This window comes from Phocoena sinus, chromosome 21, assembly GCF_008692025.1.
Source record: "Phocoena sinus isolate mPhoSin1 chromosome 21, mPhoSin1.pri, whole genome shotgun sequence".
NCBI lineage: Eukaryota > Metazoa > Chordata > Mammalia > Artiodactyla > Phocoenidae > Phocoena > Phocoena sinus.
This window is the reverse complement of record NC_045783.1, coordinates 30,030,924-30,053,053: the sequence shown is the minus strand read 5'-3', so window position 1 is coordinate 30,053,053 and position 22,130 is coordinate 30,030,924. Positions and strand designations below refer to the sequence as shown.

Below are 22,130 nucleotides of genomic sequence, written 5' to 3'. Positions count from 1 at the left end.
TGCTGGATTCAGTTCACTAGGGTTTTTTTGTGGATTTTTGCACATCCATATTCATAAGAGATATTGGTCTGTATTTTCTTTTCTTGTGATGTCTTTGCCTAGTTTTCCTCTCAGGGTAATAATGGCTTCACAGAATGAGTTTAGAAGTATTCTCTCCTCTTCTGTTTTTTTAGAAGAGTTTGTGAAGAATAGGTGTCAGTTCTTTAAATATTTGATAGATCCATTCAGATTTCCTATTTCTTCTTGAGTTAGTTTTGGTAGTTTGTATCTTTCTAGGAATTGTCCACTTCATCTAAGGTACCTAATTTACTGGCATACAATTAGTCATAATTTTCCATTATAATCCTTTTTTATTTCTGTAAGATCAGTAGTAATGTCCCCTCTTTCATTTCTGATTCTAGTAATCTGAGTCTTCTCTCTTTTTTTCTGGTTCAATCTAGCTAAAGGTTCATCAATTTTGTTGATCTTTTCAAAGAACCAGCCTTTAGTTGAAATGATTTCATCTATGGTTTTTCTATTCTCTATTAACTCATTTCCACTCTTATTTTCATTATTTTCTTCCTCCTGCTTGCTTTAGGTTTGGTTGGCTCATTTTTTCCAGTGACTTGAGATGGAAGATTAGGTTCTTGATTTGAGATCATTCTTCTTTCTTAATACTGGCACTTATGACTATAAATTTTTCTCTAAGCACTACTACTCTAGCTGCATCTCGTAAGTTTTGGTATGTTATGTCTTCATTTTCATTCATCTCAAAGTATTTTTTTATTTCCCTTTTGATTTATTCCTCGACTTGCTGGTTTTTTTAGGACTGTTTTATTTAATTTTGACATATTTATGAGTTGCCCAAAGTTTTTCTGGCTATTAACTTCTAATTTCATTACATTATAGTTGGAGAACATACTCTGTATATTTCTATCCTTTTATATTTATTAATATTTGTTTTATGGCTAGTATATGGTTTATCCTGCAGAATGTTCCATGTGCACTTGAGAAGAATGTATATTCTGTTGATGAATGGAGTGTTCTATAGATGTCTGGTAGGTCTAGTTGGTTTACGGTGTTGTTTACATCTTCTATTTCCTTGTTGATCTTATGTCTAGTTGTTCCATCCATTACTGAAAGTGGGGTACTGAAGTCTCGATTATTGAATTGTCTATTTCTCCTTTTATTTCAGTAAGCTTTTCCTTTGTGTATTTTGTTGTTAGGTACATACATATTTATAATTGTTATATCTTCCTGATGGACTGACCTTTTCATCATGTCCCTCTTTATCCCTAGTAATATATATATATATATATATATATATATATGGTTTTTTTTGGTTTTTTTTTTTTTTTTTTTTTGCTGTACGTGGGCCTCTCACTGTTGTGGCCTCTCCCGTTGTGGAGCACAGGCTCCGGACGTGCAGGCTCAGCGGCCATGGCTCACGGGCCCAGCTGCTCCGCGGCATGTGGGATCTTCCCGGACCGGGGCACGAACCCGTGTCCCCTGCATCGGCAGGCGGACTCTCAACCACTGCGCCACCAGGGAAGCCCCCTAGTAATATTTTTTGTTTTAAAGTTTATTTTGTCTGATATTAGCATAGCCACTCCAGCTTTCCTATAGCTACAGTCTGCATGATATTTCTTTTTCCATCTTTTTACTTTCAAGCCATTTGTGTCTTTAAATCTGAAGTATGTCTCCTGTAGACAGCTGAGAAGGAAAAACCTCCTACTCTTACGTTTCTCCTTTATCCTCACACTGTTACCACACTCAGAACACTTCTGATACCAGATGTGGCGGCGGTTTCCCCCACACCAAGCAATTCTGCAACACCAGCTGGGTGTTCCACAATTCAACTTAATTCTGACACTTTCTATCTGGAGATAGCACCAGATTCCACCGGTTAGGGGCTCAGTCCCATGAGACTACCCACCCCTTACTTCAGATGCCAATTGCAAGTAGTAGGTCCTCAGGTTACCCACAAATTATGTCTGACTTGGCTACAGATTGGAGGTTCCCATGATCTCCTCCCTCTTGGATTTATTTGCTAGTACAGCTCAAAGACCTCAGGGAAATACTTAAGTTTACCAATTTATTAAACGATATGATAAAGGATACAGATGAACAGGCAGATGAATAGATACATAGGGCAAGTCTGGGAGGGTCCTGAGCAGAAGAGCTTCTGTCCGTTTGGAGTTAACTGTGTCACCCTCCCAATATGTGAATGTGTTCACCAATCTGGAAGCTCTCTGAACCCCATTCTTTTGGGATTTTTATGGAGGCTTCCTCATGTAGGCATGATCAACCCCTCTCCAGTCTCTAAAGAATGGGGAATGAGGCTGAAAATTCCAAGCTTCTAATCATGAGTTGGTCTTTCTGGTGACCAGCCCTATCCAGGAGCCATCCATGAAAACACCGAGAGTTGCCTCATTAGTATAAAAGACACTCCTGCCACCCAGGAAACTCCAGTGGATATAGGAGCCCTGTGTCAGGAACCAGGTTCAGACACCAAATACTAGAACAAAAGATGTTCCTAGTGCTCTTATGACTTAGGAATTTACAAGGGTTTCAGGAGCTCTACACCAGGAACCTGGGGCAGAGACCTATATATATATATTTTTTCCCATTATCTCACACAGCATATAGTTGCATCTTCTTTTTTTCGATCCAGTCTGACAGTCTCTGTCTTTGATTGGATTGTTTAATCTATTCACACTTGATGTTATTATTGATATAGTTGGATTTACATCTGCCATTTTATTTTTCTGTTTTCTATATCTCATGTTTGGTTTTGTTCCTCTATTCTTCCTTTACTGCTTCTGCATTAAGTGAATATTTTCTAATGCAGCTTTTTAATTTCTTTAATGAGTATATATAAATATATGTATTACACAGATGTATATATATGTCGATCTTTCCTCGACCACACCTAGCTGTTAAAGCTCCACAAATTTCCAGCTAATTTCTTTACTGTTTACTTGGGACATAAATTGCTCTACAAACTGATCCAATCAAATCTGGGTTCCTTGGAAGGGACACCTCCCAAAGTCAGTGTTTGAGATGTGTTCTGACCTCAGAGGGCCCCTCCCAGCGATCTCTTTCCCTAGTTCTCTCCAGCAAACTGGCTGGCCTGCAGCCTGGTCTGTATCTGCAGTGAACCTACTGATCTCCCAAATGCCTTTCACAACACTCTCCACAGTTTTTGAGAACATCCTTTGGCTTCAGCTTCTCCATATTCTGATGCAAATAAAGTCAGTTCCTTTGGGAAAAGATTAGGAGCTACCGGTTTTACAGCCTGCGTCTGCCTCCAGATAAAATGTCTGAGCTACACTCCGCAGTTGGGCTGGGGACATGGTGTGCTTCTCTGAGAGACACCCCTGCTTTAAAAGCTGAGCATCTAGGGGGAAAGGGCAGTAGCCTTAGACCTTCCCAGCTTGCCTTACAAGCCAGGGTAAGGGTGAGCAGAGCCCCAGTGTTCTCAGCAGTGCCCTACCCAAGGTAAAGCCTCCATTCCACAGGTAGGGACAGGGCATGGGTAGGATCCACCACTATTGGCCACACTTGCCCAGAACGTGGCCTCTGCAGTAGTAGCTGGGGGCAAGATGAGCAATGTCGATGTGCTGCCCACCCAGGAGGACTGGGACCTGGGGAGCGAAGAAACTTTGTTTTATTTGCCGCTCCAGGCTAATGGAGTTTCTCTCTCACTGAGCTGGGGGTTGGGGGGTGGGAGAGGTGGAGGATGGCACAGAATCTCACTGTTCTTACCGAGTTCTAGTAAATTTTCTAAAATAAATATTTCCTCATTTGCTAAATTCCTTAAGACCATTTCCAGAGACTTTAATTTGGTTGTTTTTTAAAAATATTTTTCACCAGTTTCACTGAGGACTGAGCCCACAGAGCTCCTCATGCTGTCATGCCAGAGCTGCAACCTGGCATTATTTTGAACTTATTTTATATATTATTGTAGGATTGTACAAGTATTTGTAATTACCTTAATATTGTTAGGAACCAAAATTTTCCATACAAAAGTAATAAATACAATCTAAGAAGTAAAAATAATCTATGACATTAAATTTGAATTAACACAAATATGAACTTATTTATTTTTCTATTTTAAAATATTAATACTTATTCACAACATTGTAAATCAACTTCACTCCAACAAAATTTTTTTAAATACTTATTTTATATAACTCTGTCCATTGAAAAGGTCTAGAAGCAATGACAACACAACAGCAATCAGTATACCTAGCACCCAAATGTAACTTCTGTACCAGTTATTAAGCTACTGGCCCTCAGCTCCAAACACAGCATTCTGTAACTGGCTCTGAGATGCAGGATCAGGAGTCTGCAAACATTTCTCTTTGCCACTTGCTTACTATTTGGTTCTGCCAATAGGGGGCACTAGGTTAGAGGAGGGGAGAATGGACTTGCTCCCTCCTGTTTGCTCGCCTGCTTCCCATTCCTGCCAGTGCCAGCCCAGCAAAGCCCTTCAACCTGAGGGCAGCGTCAGTCAGCAGAGTCTGCAGACTCCTGGTTTCCCGAGAACTCCCTCACAGGTACCAGCACCAGCTCGGCAGTGTCTCCTCGGTGCCAGCTATACCAGGCCATTCTTCCAAGTTTCCAGGTTCTCATACCCCCAACCTCTTCTCTTTATTCCCCAGCCCCAGGAATTGAGGCTGTTTCCTGCAGTAACTATCTTCTGTGTTACATTTTCTCTTTTTACCTTTTCAGATCTCCAATACCCACTTAACTAATTTCCTAAATCAAATTCTCTCTTTTAAAAGAACTAGTGTAGGTTCTGTTTTCCTGCCTGGATCCTGACATATACAGCTTCTAAATAAAATTCTCCAATTAAAAAACAAAACAAAACAAAAACAAGGTTTCTTAAAAGAATGGCTGATTATAACATCTGGGCCAGACTATACAATAAGCCTGGCATATCTTGTACCAGAAATCAAAGAAGCTGTCAAAAATCAATGGGTCATGCCAAAAGGACTTAGAAGCCAAGAAGAGGGGGCTCCCATTGGCATCATATGGGATCATTTAAGCAATAAAAGAATGACAGCAACTGATTGAGACACATTCAAAATACTGAATATATCTATGTGTACACATACATACATATATATTATGCAAATAAGTTCATAAAATACTTTTAAAAACAGTAAGAAACACAGTTCCCTTTCTGTAATTTTAATGGGGTTTAGAGATGAATAAAAATTAAATCTTCCACCTTATCCTAGGAGTCCTTTTTTTAAAAGATGGATAAATATTTATACCTTGATTGTGGTACTGGTTACATAACCATATGCGTTTGTCAAAACTCACAGAACTACACCTTAAAAATGGTAAAATTTACAATATGTAAATATATCATAATTTTTATATGAAAAAAAGAATGTCCTCAATGAAGCAGTAAAAATTATTAATTTTATTAAGTCTTAATTAAAAAGACTGCCTTTGCTTTTTTTCCCCTTTTGGACAAAATGGAACAAATCTAAAAATATCCCCAGTAACAATCAAAGTCTGCAGCTCAAGGCCCTTCTAACATGACACTAATTCTATGAAATAGCGTTTGGTTTCACAGGAAGCTGGCTGAATTGACAGCTGTTCTATAGACCAAATTGCCAATTTTATCATGTGCCAAAGTCTCTCCAAACATTTTATGTGCTGTCTGAAACTAAACAAAGGTGATGATGTAAACTAAACAAATATGATAAAAGGTTTTCACAAGTGGGAATAATGTGAATTATAGTTTTTGTGACAAAGGAAATTTGATTAAAATTATGCAAGAACATAATAAATTTATTTACTTTCTTCTCTTTTGAGAAAAAATACCTATATCTCAGGTGACGTCTGGAGTCAACGCCTTTCATGTTTATCATAGAGCTATATAGTCCCATAAGAAGTGGATGTATGGTTTACAAAGTCACTTGCCACCATGCCTCCAAAAAATAACCCCAGCCCAAGCAAATCTAACAGTAGAGGAATCTCAGTAGTGCTGGTACTACCAAAGATCCATTTACAAGTTTGTTTATATGTTTCGTAAGAATTAGACCAAAAAAAAAAATTATTAGAAAAATACATTACAAATTATTTTTATAGTGATATATTCCAAAATCACTAAAAAGCACTTTATGCTCCTGTACTGTCCATCATCACAAATTTCTCAGCTTTAACCTCATTTGGGTCTCTTCCATGCTTCCCTGCAGTGCCTCCTTTCCCCCAGCACCTGCTTCAACATTTACCATATCAAGCTCCCAGTGTATCCCATCCCACTTCCTTTACCCTCAGATGACCTAGCCTCCTTCTTCATCAACAAGGACATCAAGAGCCAGGAACTCCTCCAATGCCCCTCTCCTACAACTCAAAGCTTCCTTTCTCCCCCTCTAGCTGTGGAAGGGGTTTCTCAGCTCTTCGTCACTTCTTAATCTGCTTCTCCCCAAGCCATATTCCATCCTTTTGTTAGCATCTTTTTTCTCAATCTACTAGCTTACTCTCATCAATTAAGTCTATCTGGTCTATTGTGTCATTCAAAGCTTGTGTTTCCTTATTTATTTTCTGTATGGATGATCTGTCTATTGGTGTTAAGTGGGGTGTTAAAGTCCCCCACTATTATTTTGTTACTGTTGATTTCTGCTTACAAACATCCTCAAGCCACCTCATCCTAAAAATTCTTCCCTCAATCCTGGTTCCCAGTCAAGTGACCACCTTCTCATTTACTAACAGTTTACACCACTTCTCTTGCCATCCAAACCCCCCATTCATTACTTAAATACTGTTTTAAACTCCCACCACTAAAATCAATGATACCTCTTTAATTGCCAATCCAACTGCTTCTCTCCAGTTCTCATATCACTCACCTGCAAAATAACTGTGGCCTCGCTTGGTCTGTATCACATGACATTCTGATTTTCCTTCTATCCAAGTATTCTCGCTCATTGTCTTCTGGGTCCTCTCTCTCTCTCTCACCCATCCTAGATCTCAAAGCTCTCCAATGGCAGCATAACCTGGTTTGGTAATTCACTTATGCTTCCATTTGATGACTCTCAAATCACTGTCTCCAAGCCCTGTCTCCCTCCTGAGCCCCATATCTATTGTTTTGTTCCCAGACAACTCCTCAACACCACAGACTCTAAAATTGGACATCAAAAAACCACAAAACAAAAACAGAAAATCACAGATGTCTCTCTAATCAATCACATACATTGCATCAAGAGCTTGGCTCTCAGTAACCACCGTCACTAACTGGCTTTCAGCAGAAATGAAATAAAGGCAGTACATAAACACTTGGCAAGTCTTTGTATTTTTTTTTAAGCTCCTCTATTAACCAATCACTAGTTCTTTTGGTACAAAACTAAACCAGGGCTTCGCTGGTGGTGCAGTGGTTAAGAATCCGCCTGTCAATGCAGGAGACACGGGTTCGAGCCCTGCTCCAGGAAGATCCCACATGCCGCGGAGCAGCTAAGCCCTTGCGCCACAATTACTGAGCCTGTGCTCTAGAGCCCGTGAGCCACAACTACTGAGCCCACGTGCCACAACTACTGAAGCCCACGTGCCTAGAGCCCGTGCTCCGCAACAAGAGAAGCCACCGCAATGAGAAGCTTGTGCACCGCAACGAAGAGTAGCCACCACTCACCACAACTAGAGAAAGCCTGCGCGCAGCAACAAACACCCAACGCAGCCAAAAATTAAATAAATAAATAAATTTATATATATAAAAAACTAAACCATACATATCTTCCCATAAAAACCTGTTCCTCTTGTCATTCCTATGAAATCTTTAATCCTATGAAATATTAAAAATTCAGAATTACCTTCTGTTTCTCCTGCAACCCTCACTTGCAGTTGATACACACCTTTGAAAAATTTTTGAGGGACTTCTCTGGTGGCGCAGTGGGTAAGACTCTGCACTCGCAATTCAGGGGGCCAGGGTTCAATCTCTGGTCAGGGAACTAGATCCCACATGCATGCTGCAACTAAGAGTTCGCATGCCACAACTAAGGAGCTCACATGCTGCAACTAAGGAGCTGGCAAGCTGCAACTAAGGAGCCCACCTGCCACAACCAAGACCTGGTGCAGCCAAATAAATTTTTTTTTAAAAAAAAAAGAAAATGTGTTTCGAATCTATGTAACTTGGTTTTTTAAAATATTTTTTTCAATTATTTTTATTTTATTATTTATTTTTGGCTGTATTGGGTCTTCGCTGCTGCACACGGGCTTTCTCTAGTTGCAGCGAGTGGGGGCTACTTTTCGTTGTGGTGCCCAGGCTTCTCATTGCAGTGGCTTCTCTTGTTGCAGAGCATGGGCTCTAGGCATGTGGGCTCAGTAGTTGCGGTGTACAGGCTTAGTTGCTCTGCGGCATGTGGAACCTTCCCGGATCCGGGATCAAACCCGTGTCCCCTGCATTGGCAGGTGGATTCCTAACCACTGCACCACCAGGGAAGTCCCCTATGTAACTTGTTTTGAAACACATCCAAAAAATAAGATAGATACATATGATAAACATAGTAAGTGCTAACCATAGAATCTAGGTGGTGGATATATTGGTTTTCACATACAATTTCAACTTTTCTAGATGTTTGAGAATTTTTATAATAAAATGTTGAAAATAAACCTGTCTACATTCAGACGTTGTTGAAACACATGCCCTTTTTGTTTCTTTTCTGACCTAATTGGGAGCCTAACTAAGCTGTCTCCCCAAACCCTCCCACTGTAGCTGTCCTCCAAGATGGCTCCCAAAGACCCCTGCCTCCTGCATTCACACGCATGTGAAGTGGCCTCCCACACTGTACTGGGGCTGGTCTCCACGACCAGTAGTATACGGCAGAAGTGATAGTGGATCACTTCCCAGCTTAGGTTAGAAGAAACTGCAGCTTCCAGCTTGCATCTCAGCACTCTCAGATGACTCGTTCTGGGGGAACACGTAAATCCCCCAGGGATCTGGTTAAAATGCACATTCTGATTCGGCAGGTCTGGGGCAGAGCCTCAGATACAGCATTTCCAACAAGCTCCTAGGTGATGCGTATGCTGCTAGTGTAGGAATCAAACTGCAGTGCTGCAAGTATAGCTAACAAGGTAAGAAAAGAAAGAACACAGGGAGAGGTTCTCCGTTTTTTCCCCTGCAATATTTAAGTAGGTTAATATAAAGTCAAGCCTTTGTAGTGGTTCAGTGCAACATCATCTCAATACATTCAATTCTGCCGAGCAATGCTTCTCAAACATGAACGTGCATATGAATCACCTAAGGATCTCATTAAACTGCAGTAGCAGTAAGTCTGGAGCATTTCTAACAAAACCCCAAGTGACACTGAAGCTTCTGGTCCACAGCCCACACTTTTTAAGGAGTAAGGTTTTATTTTATTTTTTTTAATATTTATTTATTTGGATGTGCCAGGTCTTAGCTGCAGCATGTGGGATCTTTTGGTTGCAGCACATGGGATCTAGTTCCCTGACCAGGGATTGAACCCGGGCCCCTGCACTGGGAGCGTGGAGTCTTAGCCCTGGACCACCAGGGAGTTCCAAGAGTAAGGTTTTAAAAGGCTGCTATACCTTTTTTTTTAAGTCTGACATGTTTGATTATATAAATATGTAAAATTTACATGGCAAAAACCACAATAAAGTCAAAAGATAAACAACGAATTTAGAAAAAAAATTTGCAACAAGTGTGACAACATGTTTATCTTTTTTATTAGTTTCCTATTGCTGCATAAGAAATTATCATCCAGGGACTTCCCTGGTGGTCCAGTGGCTAAGACTCTGCGCTCCCGATGCAGGGGGCCGGATTTCGATCCCTTGTCAGGGAATGAGATCCCCCATGCCGCAACTAAAGATCCCATGTGCTGCAACTAAGACCCGATGCAGCCAAATAAATAAATAAATAAATATTTAAAATGTAAAAAAACCTATCATCCAACACTTTTCAAGTTTCAGAAACATCACCCTGAAAGACAGACTCTTGAAATGGTTTACAAATGCCCATTACACATTCCAGCTTTAAGCCCAATCCCTCCAGCACCATCACCCACCCTGTGTGCACACCTGTACTCCACCAATACCTGACAACTCCCTGCACAATGTTAAGATCTTAACTTCTCTAACCTTAACCTGAAAACACACTTTTGTTTTGATAACATAGCAAGCCCGGGCAGTCGTCAGTTCAGCAGTCCTTCCTCTTTCCCTTCAAGTGAGCCTCGGTCTAGTTTGCCTACCTATACGCTAAGCATTTCATCTTTCTACTCTGTCATGGGGCTGAAGTCCCACGGCTACTTATTCTACATTTAGACAGAAATTATGGACCTTTCTTCACAATTAACCTCTCACTACATGTTTTTACTCATATAATTTTTAAAGATATACCACAAAACCCACCCTTTTAAAGAGTACAATTCAATGGTCTTTAGTATATTCAGAGTTGTGCAATCATCATCACTAATTCCAGAATATTTTCATCTTCCCTATCTTCCCCAATGTCCCCAGGCCCCCAGCCCCTGGCAATGACACATCTTTGTCTCTACAGATTTGCCTATTCTGGACATTTCACATAAATGGAATCATACAATATTTGGTCTTTGTGACTGTCTTCGTTCATGTAGCATATTTTCAAGGTGCATCCATTTGTAGAATGTCTCAGTACTTCATTCCCTTCTATGGCTAAATAATTTCATTGTATGAATATACCATATTTTATCAGTTCTTCAGTTGATGAGCATTTGGGATATTTCCCTTTTTGGCTATGATGAATAACGCTGCTATGAACATGTGTGTGCCAGTTTTTAATGTGGACGTGTTTTCAGTTCTCTTGGGTGTATACCTAGGAGCAGACTTGCTGAGTATATACCATATTTTATCAGTTCTTCAGTTGATGAGCATTTGGGATACTTCCCTTTTTGGCTATGATGAATAACGCTGCTATGAACATGCGTGTGCCAGTTTTCATGTGGACGTGTTTTCAGTTCTCTTGGGTGTATACCTAGGAGCAGACTTGCTGAGTAATATCCTAGCAGTATGCTTAACGTTTTGAGCAACTGCCAAAACCATTGAATCATTTTACATTCCCACCAGCAATGTTTAGAAATTTCATTATCACATTTTCAACCAAAGAGGATGTTATAATTCCTGAAGCAAAGGAGACGTATGCCCCCACCGTATAACGATAATTCTCTACGAAGAATATTGCATTAACAAAACAGAAATATATTTCTGGCACGACGACACAGAATAAAATGTTAGAGGTCCGAATATACTGAGTGAGTTAACCTTTCACAGCCAGCAGTTCTTTCACCGTAAAATAGGAACGCTGTGATGACACTTAGTTGCAGTCACCGTAAAGATGAAATAAAACAATCCAAGTAAAGGTGCTTTCCTACACTGATTATCCGTGATCCAATGCGGGGCAAAGCTTTAGGGGCAAAGGGCTAAATGCCCAGTTCCCTCTCCTTCCCTCACGTTCCTTCCCGGCGGGAGGGGTTGCTGAGTGACGGAGGAGGCTGCAGCCACCTCTCTCCTCGGGGAGAGCCGACCTGACGAGCCACGCAGGAAAAATTGTTAGGACTCGAAAAGCAAGAGCCGGGCCACACCAGCCCAACCTCGTCCCCAGGCGAGAGATTCGCAGCCTGCTACTCAGCTTCGCAGGTCAGCGCAGGATCTTCTTTCCTCCTTTCATGGTAAGACATTTATTATGGTTGAAGCAGAAGACGAGGGGCAAAGAGAACACAAGCAAACCACCCCCCACCCGCGATCCTAGTCTCTGTCTCTCCAAAGCCCCACTAAGGAAAACACAGGAAACACGATTCATTACAAACTCTTGGAGGTGTATCAATCCCAATGGCCCTCACCCCCAAAGACTACCCTGTCGGACCCCCCTGGGACAGATGGCGCAAATCTTACCTGGTGGCCTCCTCCAGCCCGACCCGGCTCCGACCAGGCGCTTCCAGAGGGATAGTAGCCATCGCCTCCTCCGCCTTCTCCCGGCCAGGTGGTCTCAGCCGGGCCGCCCCCGCGCACTCGCCAGGAAATGGGAGGCTGGGGGGGTTCGGGGCGGGGAGGATATATGGGCGGAGGTGGGTGCACGGGTACATCTCCACCCCCAGGCCCGTAGTAGCGCCCATAAGACGGACCGTCACTGGGGCCGTAGCCTGAGCGCCTCAAGGCCGACATCGGCTCCACTGCCCCCGGGCGCTTCCCGCCCCCCAAGGCCGGCCCATTGCGCAGGCGCCTGCGGGGGAGCGCGACTGGACCGCAGGGAAGGGGTGGTCGGCCGGCAACAGCCAATCCCAGGCCGGGTCCCGCCCCCTCAGCTTCCGCGTCCTGAGAGTGGAAGGACGGAGGTCCTTGGCTCTGGGGTCTGGGAAGCAGGAAAACGAGGGGCGGCCCCGTGTTCCTTTAAAAGGGAGAACACATTTCCCCACTGTCTATCCAATCTAGATTCCTCTTCCCCTCTTATCAGGGTTGCGGAAAGCGTATCCCAGGACCGCGCTACGGCCCCGCCTCTTCTTGAGGACGGGCACGTGATGCCGGAAGTGGGTGGGGGTAATATGGTGGCGTTTCCGGCAGGCCCCGGCTGCTGAAAGCCGGGGCGAGGAGTTGGTACGGGTCCGGGTTCCTGTCCCGGTCCCGCTGAGGCGGCGACTGCGATAGGAGGAAGGACGTGTTGGTCGCGCTGGCCCACCGCCACTATACATTGCAGCCTTATCTCAACTCAAAATGAACTATATGCCTGGCACCGCCAGCCTCATCGAGGACATCGACAGTGAGTAGTTCATCTCCTCCGAGTGAAGTATGGGGTGAGACCCTTCTTCCCAGGAGGGTGCCTCTTAGGAGGGAGCTCATAGAATGAGTCTGGGCTGGGGTCGGTGTGTTTTTAGTAAGGTTCTGGACGTCCGGCGTTGGCATCTTCCACAGGATGCAGGAGCCACGGGACACACCGTTTGCCCACCTCCTAGCCTGCTCCCTGTATCCTGTCTCTCGCAGCCTTCACCGGCCCCCGGGGAAGCTGTGGAATTCACTTCTGCTTTTCAGGGATGCGGCTGCTGAGGCCCAAGTGTGAAAGTTGGCCGCCTCCCCGGTGCATTATCTCCCACCTGCGGCATTTCGAAGTACCAGGTGGTTACTGGTGGATGAATGAGAATTCTTAGAGAAAGGATTCTTCAAGAAACGAAAAGAGTAATACAACAGCAGTTGGACTTAATTAGCACTAAACATAGGATTTATGCAGTGTGGCCGTTTGCAATCTTTTACCGTTGAGGGTATTTAGACTTTAGGGTTATGGTAATGCAGACCACTGCCGGACCAGGTATTGCTTTTTCCAGAAAGACTTGAGTCACTCACTTCAAACTTACTTTTTTCTTCTGTTAGACAGTTTTCTCTCGCATTTATTAAGAGCGCCCTTATTCCTAGTCACTGTCCTGAAGAGGAGCTCACTTCTGTACAGTTGTCTTTCCTTTTTCCAAACTCTCATCTGTGAATTATTCCTTAAACATTTTTAAAGTCTCAATCGTGTGATCTGTCTCATTAACTTATAATTGCTGCAAAACGGTTTACGCACAGTTCCAAACAAGTTACAGGAATCTCAACAGTTGCTATGTATGTAAATTAAAGAGTGAGTTTATGATTAAATTCTCTTCCTGTCGTTTGAAATCACTTTTTAGATCCAAATTAGTGATTTTGCTATTGAAGGGAAATGTAGGTTGGACCAGAGTCATGTATGAATAACCACTGTACAAGCCTGTCTGTAATGGGTGGTGAAATCCTCAGTCTTAGTTATCTGAGGATGCCCTTTTGCCCTCACCTCTCTTGTTATGTATCTGAATTATTTGAGGCCCCTAACACATCCTGCCATTCTACTAAAAATAATTGCTTTTCTCAAGCCTCTAACCCCTTTTGTGCAGATTCCAAGCTCCTCCTTTACTGAAAGATTTGAAACCATTTCATATGTACCCTTCACTGTGACACTCAGACACTCTCCTCAGTCTTTCTCTATTTTCACTCATCCTCTCATTTGAATAGGAAGTATTCCTCCCTTTCAGTTTGTGTCTTATTTCTCTTTCCTTCCACTGCTTCTGGAACCTTCTTCCATTAATATCCTGTTGCTCTCATATTCTCTCTCGCTCCCCCTCTGAATCCTCCCCTTCATGTATGTTCTTGTCTGTCGAATTTTTTCTCAGTTGTGTTTCACCATCAAATTCCCATCCCTTTTTTCACATCTTTACCCCCAAACCTCTTGAGTAGTCTTCCATTTTAACTATACTTCCTGACCACCTGCAATAGACCACCTACCTCTATTACCCCTGCAATCTGATTTCTTTTGCCAACACACTACTGAAACTGCAGTCTTAAAGACACCTTCTGATGCACTTCTCCGAGCTCTTCCGTCTCCTCTGCAACACTGTGATACCGTTACCACGGGATTCTTCATTTTCTTGATTTCTCCAACACTGGTACTTGATTTTCTTACCTCTGCTTCCCTAAAATAGATGGACACTTAGGTCCCATCTTTGGCTTGCTTCTTTCTTTAAATCTCTAGGAGGGCTCCTGGACTTTAATTATTATATCACCTCTTTGTGGACTTATTCAAAAACTGCTGCGATCCTGACTTCTTTGGCCAGTCTTACATCTCCAGTTGCCAGTTGACATTTCTACATAGGTGTCCTGATACCACTTCAGAATCACTACAGCTAATCACCTTCCACTGAGCTTGCTTCTTTTACTCCCAGCTCTTGGTAAATGGTCCTCCCTGACATGATGACTCAGAATTCCTACATCTTCCTTAACTCATCTCTTCAGCACCCCACTCTCTCACACATACCCACATATACAAACACACTTGGCTGACAAATCCCATCCCTTATAACTGCAGTGTCTTGGTCCTCCCATCCTCTCCCTTCCTATCTCTCCCCTGGTTCAGGTCTCTTCTTCATGTCTCAGACTCTGGGTCTAGCCTCAAAACCGTTCTCTCTTTTCTGCCAGTTTAATCTTCAGAGTTTTCTTGTTCCCTGTGTAGTCACATCCAGACTCAGCCTCTGCTCCCAGGAAAGTCACATCCAGACTCAGCCTCTGTTCCCAGGACTTCTCTGACTTCATCTCCTGTAATTTCCCTTCACACCCTCAACTTTTCGCCAGACATTTGGATACATAGCTCTTTTTTCTTCTGCCTCAATTACAGATTTCCCTCCTCTTCCCCTTCCCTGTCACTCTTCCTATGGCCAAAAATGTCCAACTCAGATACCTGCTCCAGCTAGATATAGTTTCTCTCAGTCTCACATAATTAAGATTTGCTCTCTTGTGGTGCTTATAGACCCAGAAAGCCTATAAATTCCTTCAGGAAAGAATCACTGTCTTGTTCCTTGTTCTGCATCTAGAAAGTACTTTATCCGTGGCATTAAGGAACAAATGAATGACTTTGGCTACCTATTCTATTGACGGACTATCATTCTTCAGTGTCAGCTCAGGGTCACCTCTTCAGAGAGCTTTTCCCTAGCCACCCTCTCTTCAGTAGCTTCTTCCCCTCTTTTTCTCATCCTGCTATCTTGTTTATTATTCCGCTGGACTACGCACTATAGGGCATTTTTAAAAATTTGTTTGACTTTCTCCACCAGGAATGTAAGTTCCATAAGGTTGGTGACTCTAAATGTTATTCTGTACCGCAGCGGTCCCTAACCTTTTTTGGCGCCAGGGACCGGTCTCACGGAAGACAGTTTTTCCACGGACTGGGTGGCAGGGCGGGGGACAGCTCAGGCGGCAATGCGAGCTGTGGGGAGCCATGGGGAGCGGCAGATGCAGCTTCGCTCACTCGCCCACCTCTCACCTGCTGTGCGGCCCCGGTTCTTAACAGGCCTCGGACAACAGTCCACAGCCCAGGGGTTGGGGACCCCTGCTCTACTCTATATCTAGGCCCCAGAACAGCACATAGCTCTCCATAAATTTTATTGAACTTTTGCTCTAGTTTTATTATCAGTATCCTCATTCTGCATGTCTGAGGTATTTTTTTTATTTAAAACCTTCCCTGATTCCAGAGTGTGAAATAGAAGCTCTCCATCTCAGTTGAGGGGAAAATAATTCTAGAATTAAGATCATAAAGATCACCTAGATTCAATTTCCAAATTTGCAGGTATAGAAACTGACATGACACTGAGAGGGTTTAACTGTCAAGCATCAGCATCTAGAACCAGTCGGTCAGGCCCCCTGACTACGTGCCCAGTCCTTCCCCACTCTGCCGCCTCCTCGGATTCTTCCATCACCAGTCTTCGCATCTAAACACCGTGCTGCCGGGGTCATCCCTCTAATTCCTCAGTGAACTCTGCCTTAAATACACTGGAAGAAGAAGTGGTAGAGCTTAATCTGCTATGAACTTTGTTTTTGTTGTTACCCTGTAAACTCACAGGCTAATGGACTTCTCATTGCAGTGGCTTCTCTTGTTGCAGAGCACGAGCTGTAGGCACGTGGGCTTCAGTAGTTGTGGCTCGCGGGCTCTAGAGCACAGGCTCAGTAGTTGTGGCGTACGGGCTTAGTTGCTCCGTGGCATGTGGGATCTTCCTGGACCAGGGCTAGAACCCGTGTCCCCTGCACTGGCAGGCGGATTCTTAACCACTGCACCACCAGGGAAGTTCCAACAGTGCATTTTTTTAAAGATCTTTTTTCCTGTCCCCAGAAAAGCACTTGGTCCTGCTTCGAGATGGAAGGACGCTTATAGGCTTTTTAAGAAGCATTGATCAATTTGGTACGTATTAGTCACGGACTTCTCCTGTACTCTGGATAATAAGAGCTGCCCACTGTATTTTTGTGTTATTTCATATCGAAGTTTATTTGTCTGCAACTTTTTTCATGTGTCTGGCTTAATGGAATATTGGTTTGAATCATTACATCATTGTTTTCTAAATTACAATTAGGTGGTTCAAAAGCTTGTGTTTACAAGCTTGTATTTCTAAAACCTGGTTTTCATTAGAACATGCGCTGACAGTGTTTTGGACTATTTTTTACTTTCCCCATTAGAGGGAGCCAAATGATAGAAATAAACTCAGTCCACTGAAAAAGCTGCTCATTTGTACATTGGCTTGGGTGCGACTACTCTTCAAAGCAGTTCCTGCCCTGAAGGTAATCCCTCCCTGTCCAATGAAAAGTGGGTCAGAGGCCTTTGCTGAAGCTTTTTAGGGACCCCCAACATTAAGCTCAGGATTTTATACCTTGGGATACGTTAGACTCAAGGTCTTGGTCTTGGTTTTGCCTCCTGCATTTTTCTAAAGAGACCTTATATTTGCTTCTGTCTTAAGGAACTTCTCAGTTCATATCACCATTTGCTGGACATCTGCTTAGGTCAGTGGCTTTGGGCCTGAGGAAAAACAACATAATTGAAACACATGTAAGAATTACAGACGATAAGAGCACAGATACCGCGTTTCTTCACGTAAGACAAACAGCACCAATTGGAAGAGGAAAAGGAATTATTCTTCACAGATTGTGGTTCTAAACCTTAAGTCAAATTCATCAGACTACATGAGGGAAAAGTGGTAAATAGTGGCTTTACTTTCAGATTACCAGATTATGGTTATCTGACAAAGGGAAAAAATAGGTTACCATTATATCGTAATCCATGAATACCTACATTGGGTTAAATGAATCCTAAGTACTGAAACAGTTAAATCTTCGGTAAATCATCACACACACATACCCACGCAACATAGAAAAATGGTTTCCTTCCAAATAAACCCAGAGTTTTAATTTCTGCAGTTGTTTGGGCTTTAGAGTTTTCCAAGTGCCCTGTCATTTATATTTTCTTATAGCCATGTTGATATTAGCAACTAACTCATAAGGAATTTAATTTTCTTCATTTATTTCCACCATCCTCCTTATTAGTGCAACATAATCCCAAATACTCTCTCAGTTTGCAGTTGTTTAAAAGTCTCCTAAGTGGTTTGTCTCAATGTAATAGGAAGAGATTGTTTGAAATTTTAGCTTTTTCCAGAACTGGAAAGTTTGAAAGTCATGTTCAGCTAAATCTTTTCTACTCAAAATAACTGATTGAGTAATGGACCTTTACCTATAAAGTAATTTGAACTAAATATTTTTGTTTCTTCCCTGTACACTTATAGCTAACTTAGTGCTACATCAGACTGTGGAGCGTATTCATGTGGGCAAAAAATACGGTGATATTCCTCGAGGGATTTTTGTGGTCAGAGGAGAAAATGTGGTCCTACTAGGAGAAATAGTAAGTGAAAACTGTTAAGCTGCTATGGCTCTTGATAATCATGCCAGTTAGGTTTCTTTTTTGTCTTTTCAAGAAGGAAAAAATATATTTTCCACCTTCACCCAGCTTCTCAAGGAAACCACCCAATTAGCTTAGGAAAGCTACATTGTAAAAGGAAAGCTACAGAGAACAATTAACTTTGTTTCAGCGCCTCCTGGCATTTTAAAGATTTTGATCCCATTAGCAGCAAAATACCATTGATTTTTACCTGATATCATAAAAAATACTGTCCTACATGGGAATTCCCTGGCGGTCCAGTGGTTAGTACTCCCGATCTCACTGCCAAGGGCCCGGGTTCAATCCCTGGTCGGGGAACTAAGATCCCACAAGCCACACGGAGCAGCCATAGATACATATATATATATATATATATATATATGTAAATACTGTCCCACACAAATGTGTTCGTTAGTATGTTGTTATTGTATCTCTAATAGCAGAAAATTAAAGCTTGATACCTAACAGGAGAAGAATAATTCAATGAAATGTGGCTTGTTAACACTGGAATATTTTGCAGTCATTTAAACAATTGTTTACAAATGGTTTTTCATGACATAAAGGTAATTAGTGGTGTTTGGGGGAAAGACACACTGCATATACAGTGCGATATCTGTGTTTTTTAAAGCGGAGAGGGGAAAGAATGGCTGCAGAAGAAGCCTTTCTGTTAACTTTCCGAGGATGGGCTCAACTTCACTTGCATACTTAGCTCCCAGCCAAGGAGGAGAGGTACCTGTTATCTGTTGTCAGGAAAGCCAGCTGGCAGGTGAAAAGTTAAATCCTCTAAAGTGGTGTTACTGTAGGTCTATATGTCTGTGTGTGTGAACTATTAGAAAACTCTTCCCCCAAAATATATATTAGAAGTACTCAGACATTTTTAAAGAAAATAAAACTTGATTTCACATTTTACATGAGACACATTTACTTTAAAAGAAAAGTACTTTATTTAATACTTTTGACTCGGTCCTCATGCTTCTGATTATTGGGTTTTCCAGGAAAATCAAACCTTGGTGTTTGCTTGATTTTATCTTTAAAGTTTTCAGTAAAGTTTCCCAATCCCTAGCCACATCTTAAATCACGTTTACAGGAGTCTTTGGAGTGAAGTAGTTTGGTCCGTAGCTGTTTTTAATGGTAAACCATTTGACAAAGTAAGGAGGTAATTTTGCCAGGGTCATGTTTGTTCAGAGACCTCATGTCGGAAACAGCTAGAAACAAGTATTGCTATGAAATAACTTTTTCTAATTTAAAAAATGTAGTTGTGGTTGATACTTTTGGCTTCGATGTATGTTTAAGCAGCGGGAATTGTCACCTCTTTGTTTTAAAGAGGAAATGTATTACTTTGCTGTGGGGGGAAAGATTTAAGTTAAAATATCCACGCATACTGTGCTTCAGTTGTACAGTAGTAAACACCACATCCATGCTTTCTGTGCCAGTTACATTGGCACAGACATGCCCCTGTGTAGATGTATGTGAAGAGCAGTGAACTTGTGTTTATTCTTGAAGCCTCATTGTTTCCTGGGAGCCCTTTTGTGGAGAAAAGTGCTCTTTTTTTTTTGTACGTTATGGTTTGGATGCTGCAGAATTCTTATAGTGCTGCCACTAAAGAAATATGGTTCAGGAAATGCCTACATAGTTCTATGGATCGGTAGTAAGTTTGAAGACATTATGAACCAGTTCTAGGAAAACTCAAACCTAGAGGCCATTTGGATTCTGTAAACATTCAGTTGTTTGCAGAGTCCCTGGATTCTACCTCAAGGATGATGAGACACACAGCCTTAAGTAATAAGCTGGTTGTTAGGAAACCGCATTATCATAACCACATGAACAGCTCAGCACATAATATTGAAAAGCCCAAGAAGTAGGACACTAAGCCAAGAACATCATCTTCCCTCCTGCTGCCCATGGGTTGTGAGGGAAGATTACACTTGATAATATATATTTTGCTGGATGCAGTTAACTTTTGACCCAGGGCAGGGCTTGCTTATGTAATTTATGCGGCTTTCATTCTAACCTTTCTGGTGAGAGTCCTCCATCTGCTGTGTCACTGCCTGCGGGTTCCGAGGCCTTAGCAGCATCTGAAGATAAGTATCCAGTGGTCGGCTGGAACGTCTGGAGAGTTTGTGTATGTGTTGATGCCTTCCCAGAATTTTATAATTAAAAGTCAGAAAGGAGGATGAGAAATAAGAATGCCCTGTCGGTACAGGCTTTCCATGTTACTAAAACACAGAGTGACACCTGTATACTCATCTTAAGGAGAGTGAACTGAGTCTGTAGATAGATAATTTTTTTGTTTTGTTTTTTTGTGTGTTTTTGTTGTTGTTGTTTTGCGGTACGCGGGCCTCTCACTGTTGTGGCCTCTCCTGTTGTGGAGCACAGGCTCCAGACGCGCAGGCTCAGTGGCCATGGCTTACGGGCCCAGCCGCTCCGCGACATGTGGGATCTTCCCGGACCGGGGCACGAACCCATGTCCCCTGCATCGGCAGGTGGACTCTCAACCACTGCGCCACCAGGGAAGCCCTGTAGATAGATAATTTTATAGCAAGGTTCTGCATTATAAAATTGGTTATCAAATGTTTAGAAGGTGTTCAAAAATAAAAATATTAAGCATATTATGCCATATTAAGTGGGAAAAGTAGCCAATATTTGCGAGAAATACATTGGGGCCAAAATGGTTTAGTAACCTAACTGGTCTGCTGAGGTTTTCTCTAGAAGACTTGTTGCCATGAAGGGGGAAGAAGTCCTGTGTTATAATGTAACAACTCCTGGTTAATGCGGCAGAGGGACAGTTTATTGCCTTTGGCCCGGGATGGAGCCAGGACCGGGTGTGGCCCGGGGGGTGAGGGGGGCAGGTGGTGGTGCTACTTTGAATCAGTGTTCTCTACCTTCTTACTGAGCACAAACCCCCAGAAATTAGGCTGACTTTGATCATGTATAAGTACAAAATTTATTTGAAGCCATCTTGACCTCAGTACCTTCTTTCTTGGATTCCCTGGGGCTGGGGAAATAGCTGTAAGCAGCCCTAATATATTTTTTTTTTTAAGAGAAGGAGTACTTGTCTAATGTAGGACTTTACTTTGGATACACGAAAGCTTTGTTATACATGCCGATACTGATCCCTGTTAAACCACACTCACATGTGTTCTATAGGAGCATTGCCAGCCATTTCTTTGTAAAATTTATCTGTCCATAGGATATTTCTGCCCTATCTCAAGTACAAAAAATAACCCAAGCTGGATATAGGAATCCATTTAGGAACTGGTTTGCCTTTAGATCTATGATGTTTTCTATTCTTGGTCGTCAGGTGAAGTTTTCCAAACCTGCTTGTTTTGTAGGACTTGGAAAAGGAGAGTGACACACCCCTCCAGCAAGTGTCTATTGAAGAAATCCTAGAAGAACAGAGGGTGGAGCAGCAGACCAAGCTGGAAGCCGAGAAGCTGAAAGTCCAGGCCCTGAAGGATCGAGGCCTGTCTATCCCTCGAGCAGATACTCTTGATGAGTATTAAGTCTTCTGCTCAGAGGCTGTAGTTCTTGGGGAGCAGGGGCTGTCATCAAACCAAGTGACACATTTGACGAGAGACTGCAGAGCTTTGAAAAGTCATTTTTATTTGGGATTCTTTCACATATGCAACGTGAAGAAATCGTTTTGTTTTGGTTTTTTTAATAACAAAATCATTTAAAGAAACAGTGGCATGGACTCCTTTCACACATCACTGTGGAGCCAGCAACTACTTCTTTATATTGCTCTTCTCCCCCCAAATTAATGGTTACAGGGAATATTCATTTGCTTGTAAATAAAATATGAATCTCAAAATTGCAATGTTATTATTTCCCAAGTTTGAGTTGCCTTCAGTGAATAGTCATTAAATTTCTGCTATCAAAGGTATAAGCAGTCCATACACACACATGC

The 22,130-nt window shown here is 42.3% G+C and overlaps 2 protein-coding genes across 4 annotated transcripts in view; one reads left to right on the top strand and one right to left on the bottom strand.

The window, feature by feature from the left end:
- The window catches only part of BAG4 (BAG cochaperone 4), a 28,584-nt gene extending 16,406 nt beyond the window's left edge, over positions 1-12,178 (bottom strand). For 2 of the 3 annotated variants that reach the window (XM_032618283.1, XM_032618282.1), the window contains exon 1: positions 11,875-12,165. In XM_032618283.1, the coding sequence (XP_032474174.1) occupies positions 11,875-12,144 (270 nt within the window). In that variant the 5' untranslated portion in view covers positions 12,145-12,165. Of the gene's footprint in view, positions 1-11,874 lie in introns of all 3 variants that reach the window. The other variant, XM_032618281.1, reaches the window with a different exon arrangement.
- Positions 12,179-12,301: 123 nt separating this feature from the next.
- On the top strand, positions 12,302-22,104 carry LSM1 (LSM1 homolog, mRNA degradation associated). Its single transcript, XM_032618461.1, has 4 exons — positions 12,302-12,736; positions 16,634-16,702; positions 18,072-18,187; positions 21,556-22,104. The coding sequence occupies exons 1-4, from the start codon at positions 12,691-12,693 to the stop codon at positions 21,724-21,726; spliced, it is 402 nt and encodes a 133-aa protein (XP_032474352.1). The 5' UTR covers positions 12,302-12,690; the 3' UTR covers positions 21,727-22,104.
- Positions 22,105-22,130: the final 26 nt, after the last annotated feature.

Bases quoted from the DNA above. Each gene is read 5' to 3' on its own strand.
- LSM1 (XM_032618461.1), top strand. From the start codon at position 12,691: ATGAACTATATGCCTGGCACCGCCAGCCTCATCGAGGACATCGACA. The intron at 12,737-16,633 runs GTGAGTAGTTCA...TCCTGTCCCCAG, and splicing joins CCTCATCGAGGACATCGACA to AAAAGCACTTGGTCCTGCTT. The intron at 16,703-18,071 runs GTACGTATTAGT...GTACACTTATAG, and splicing joins AAGAAGCATTGATCAATTTG to CTAACTTAGTGCTACATCAG.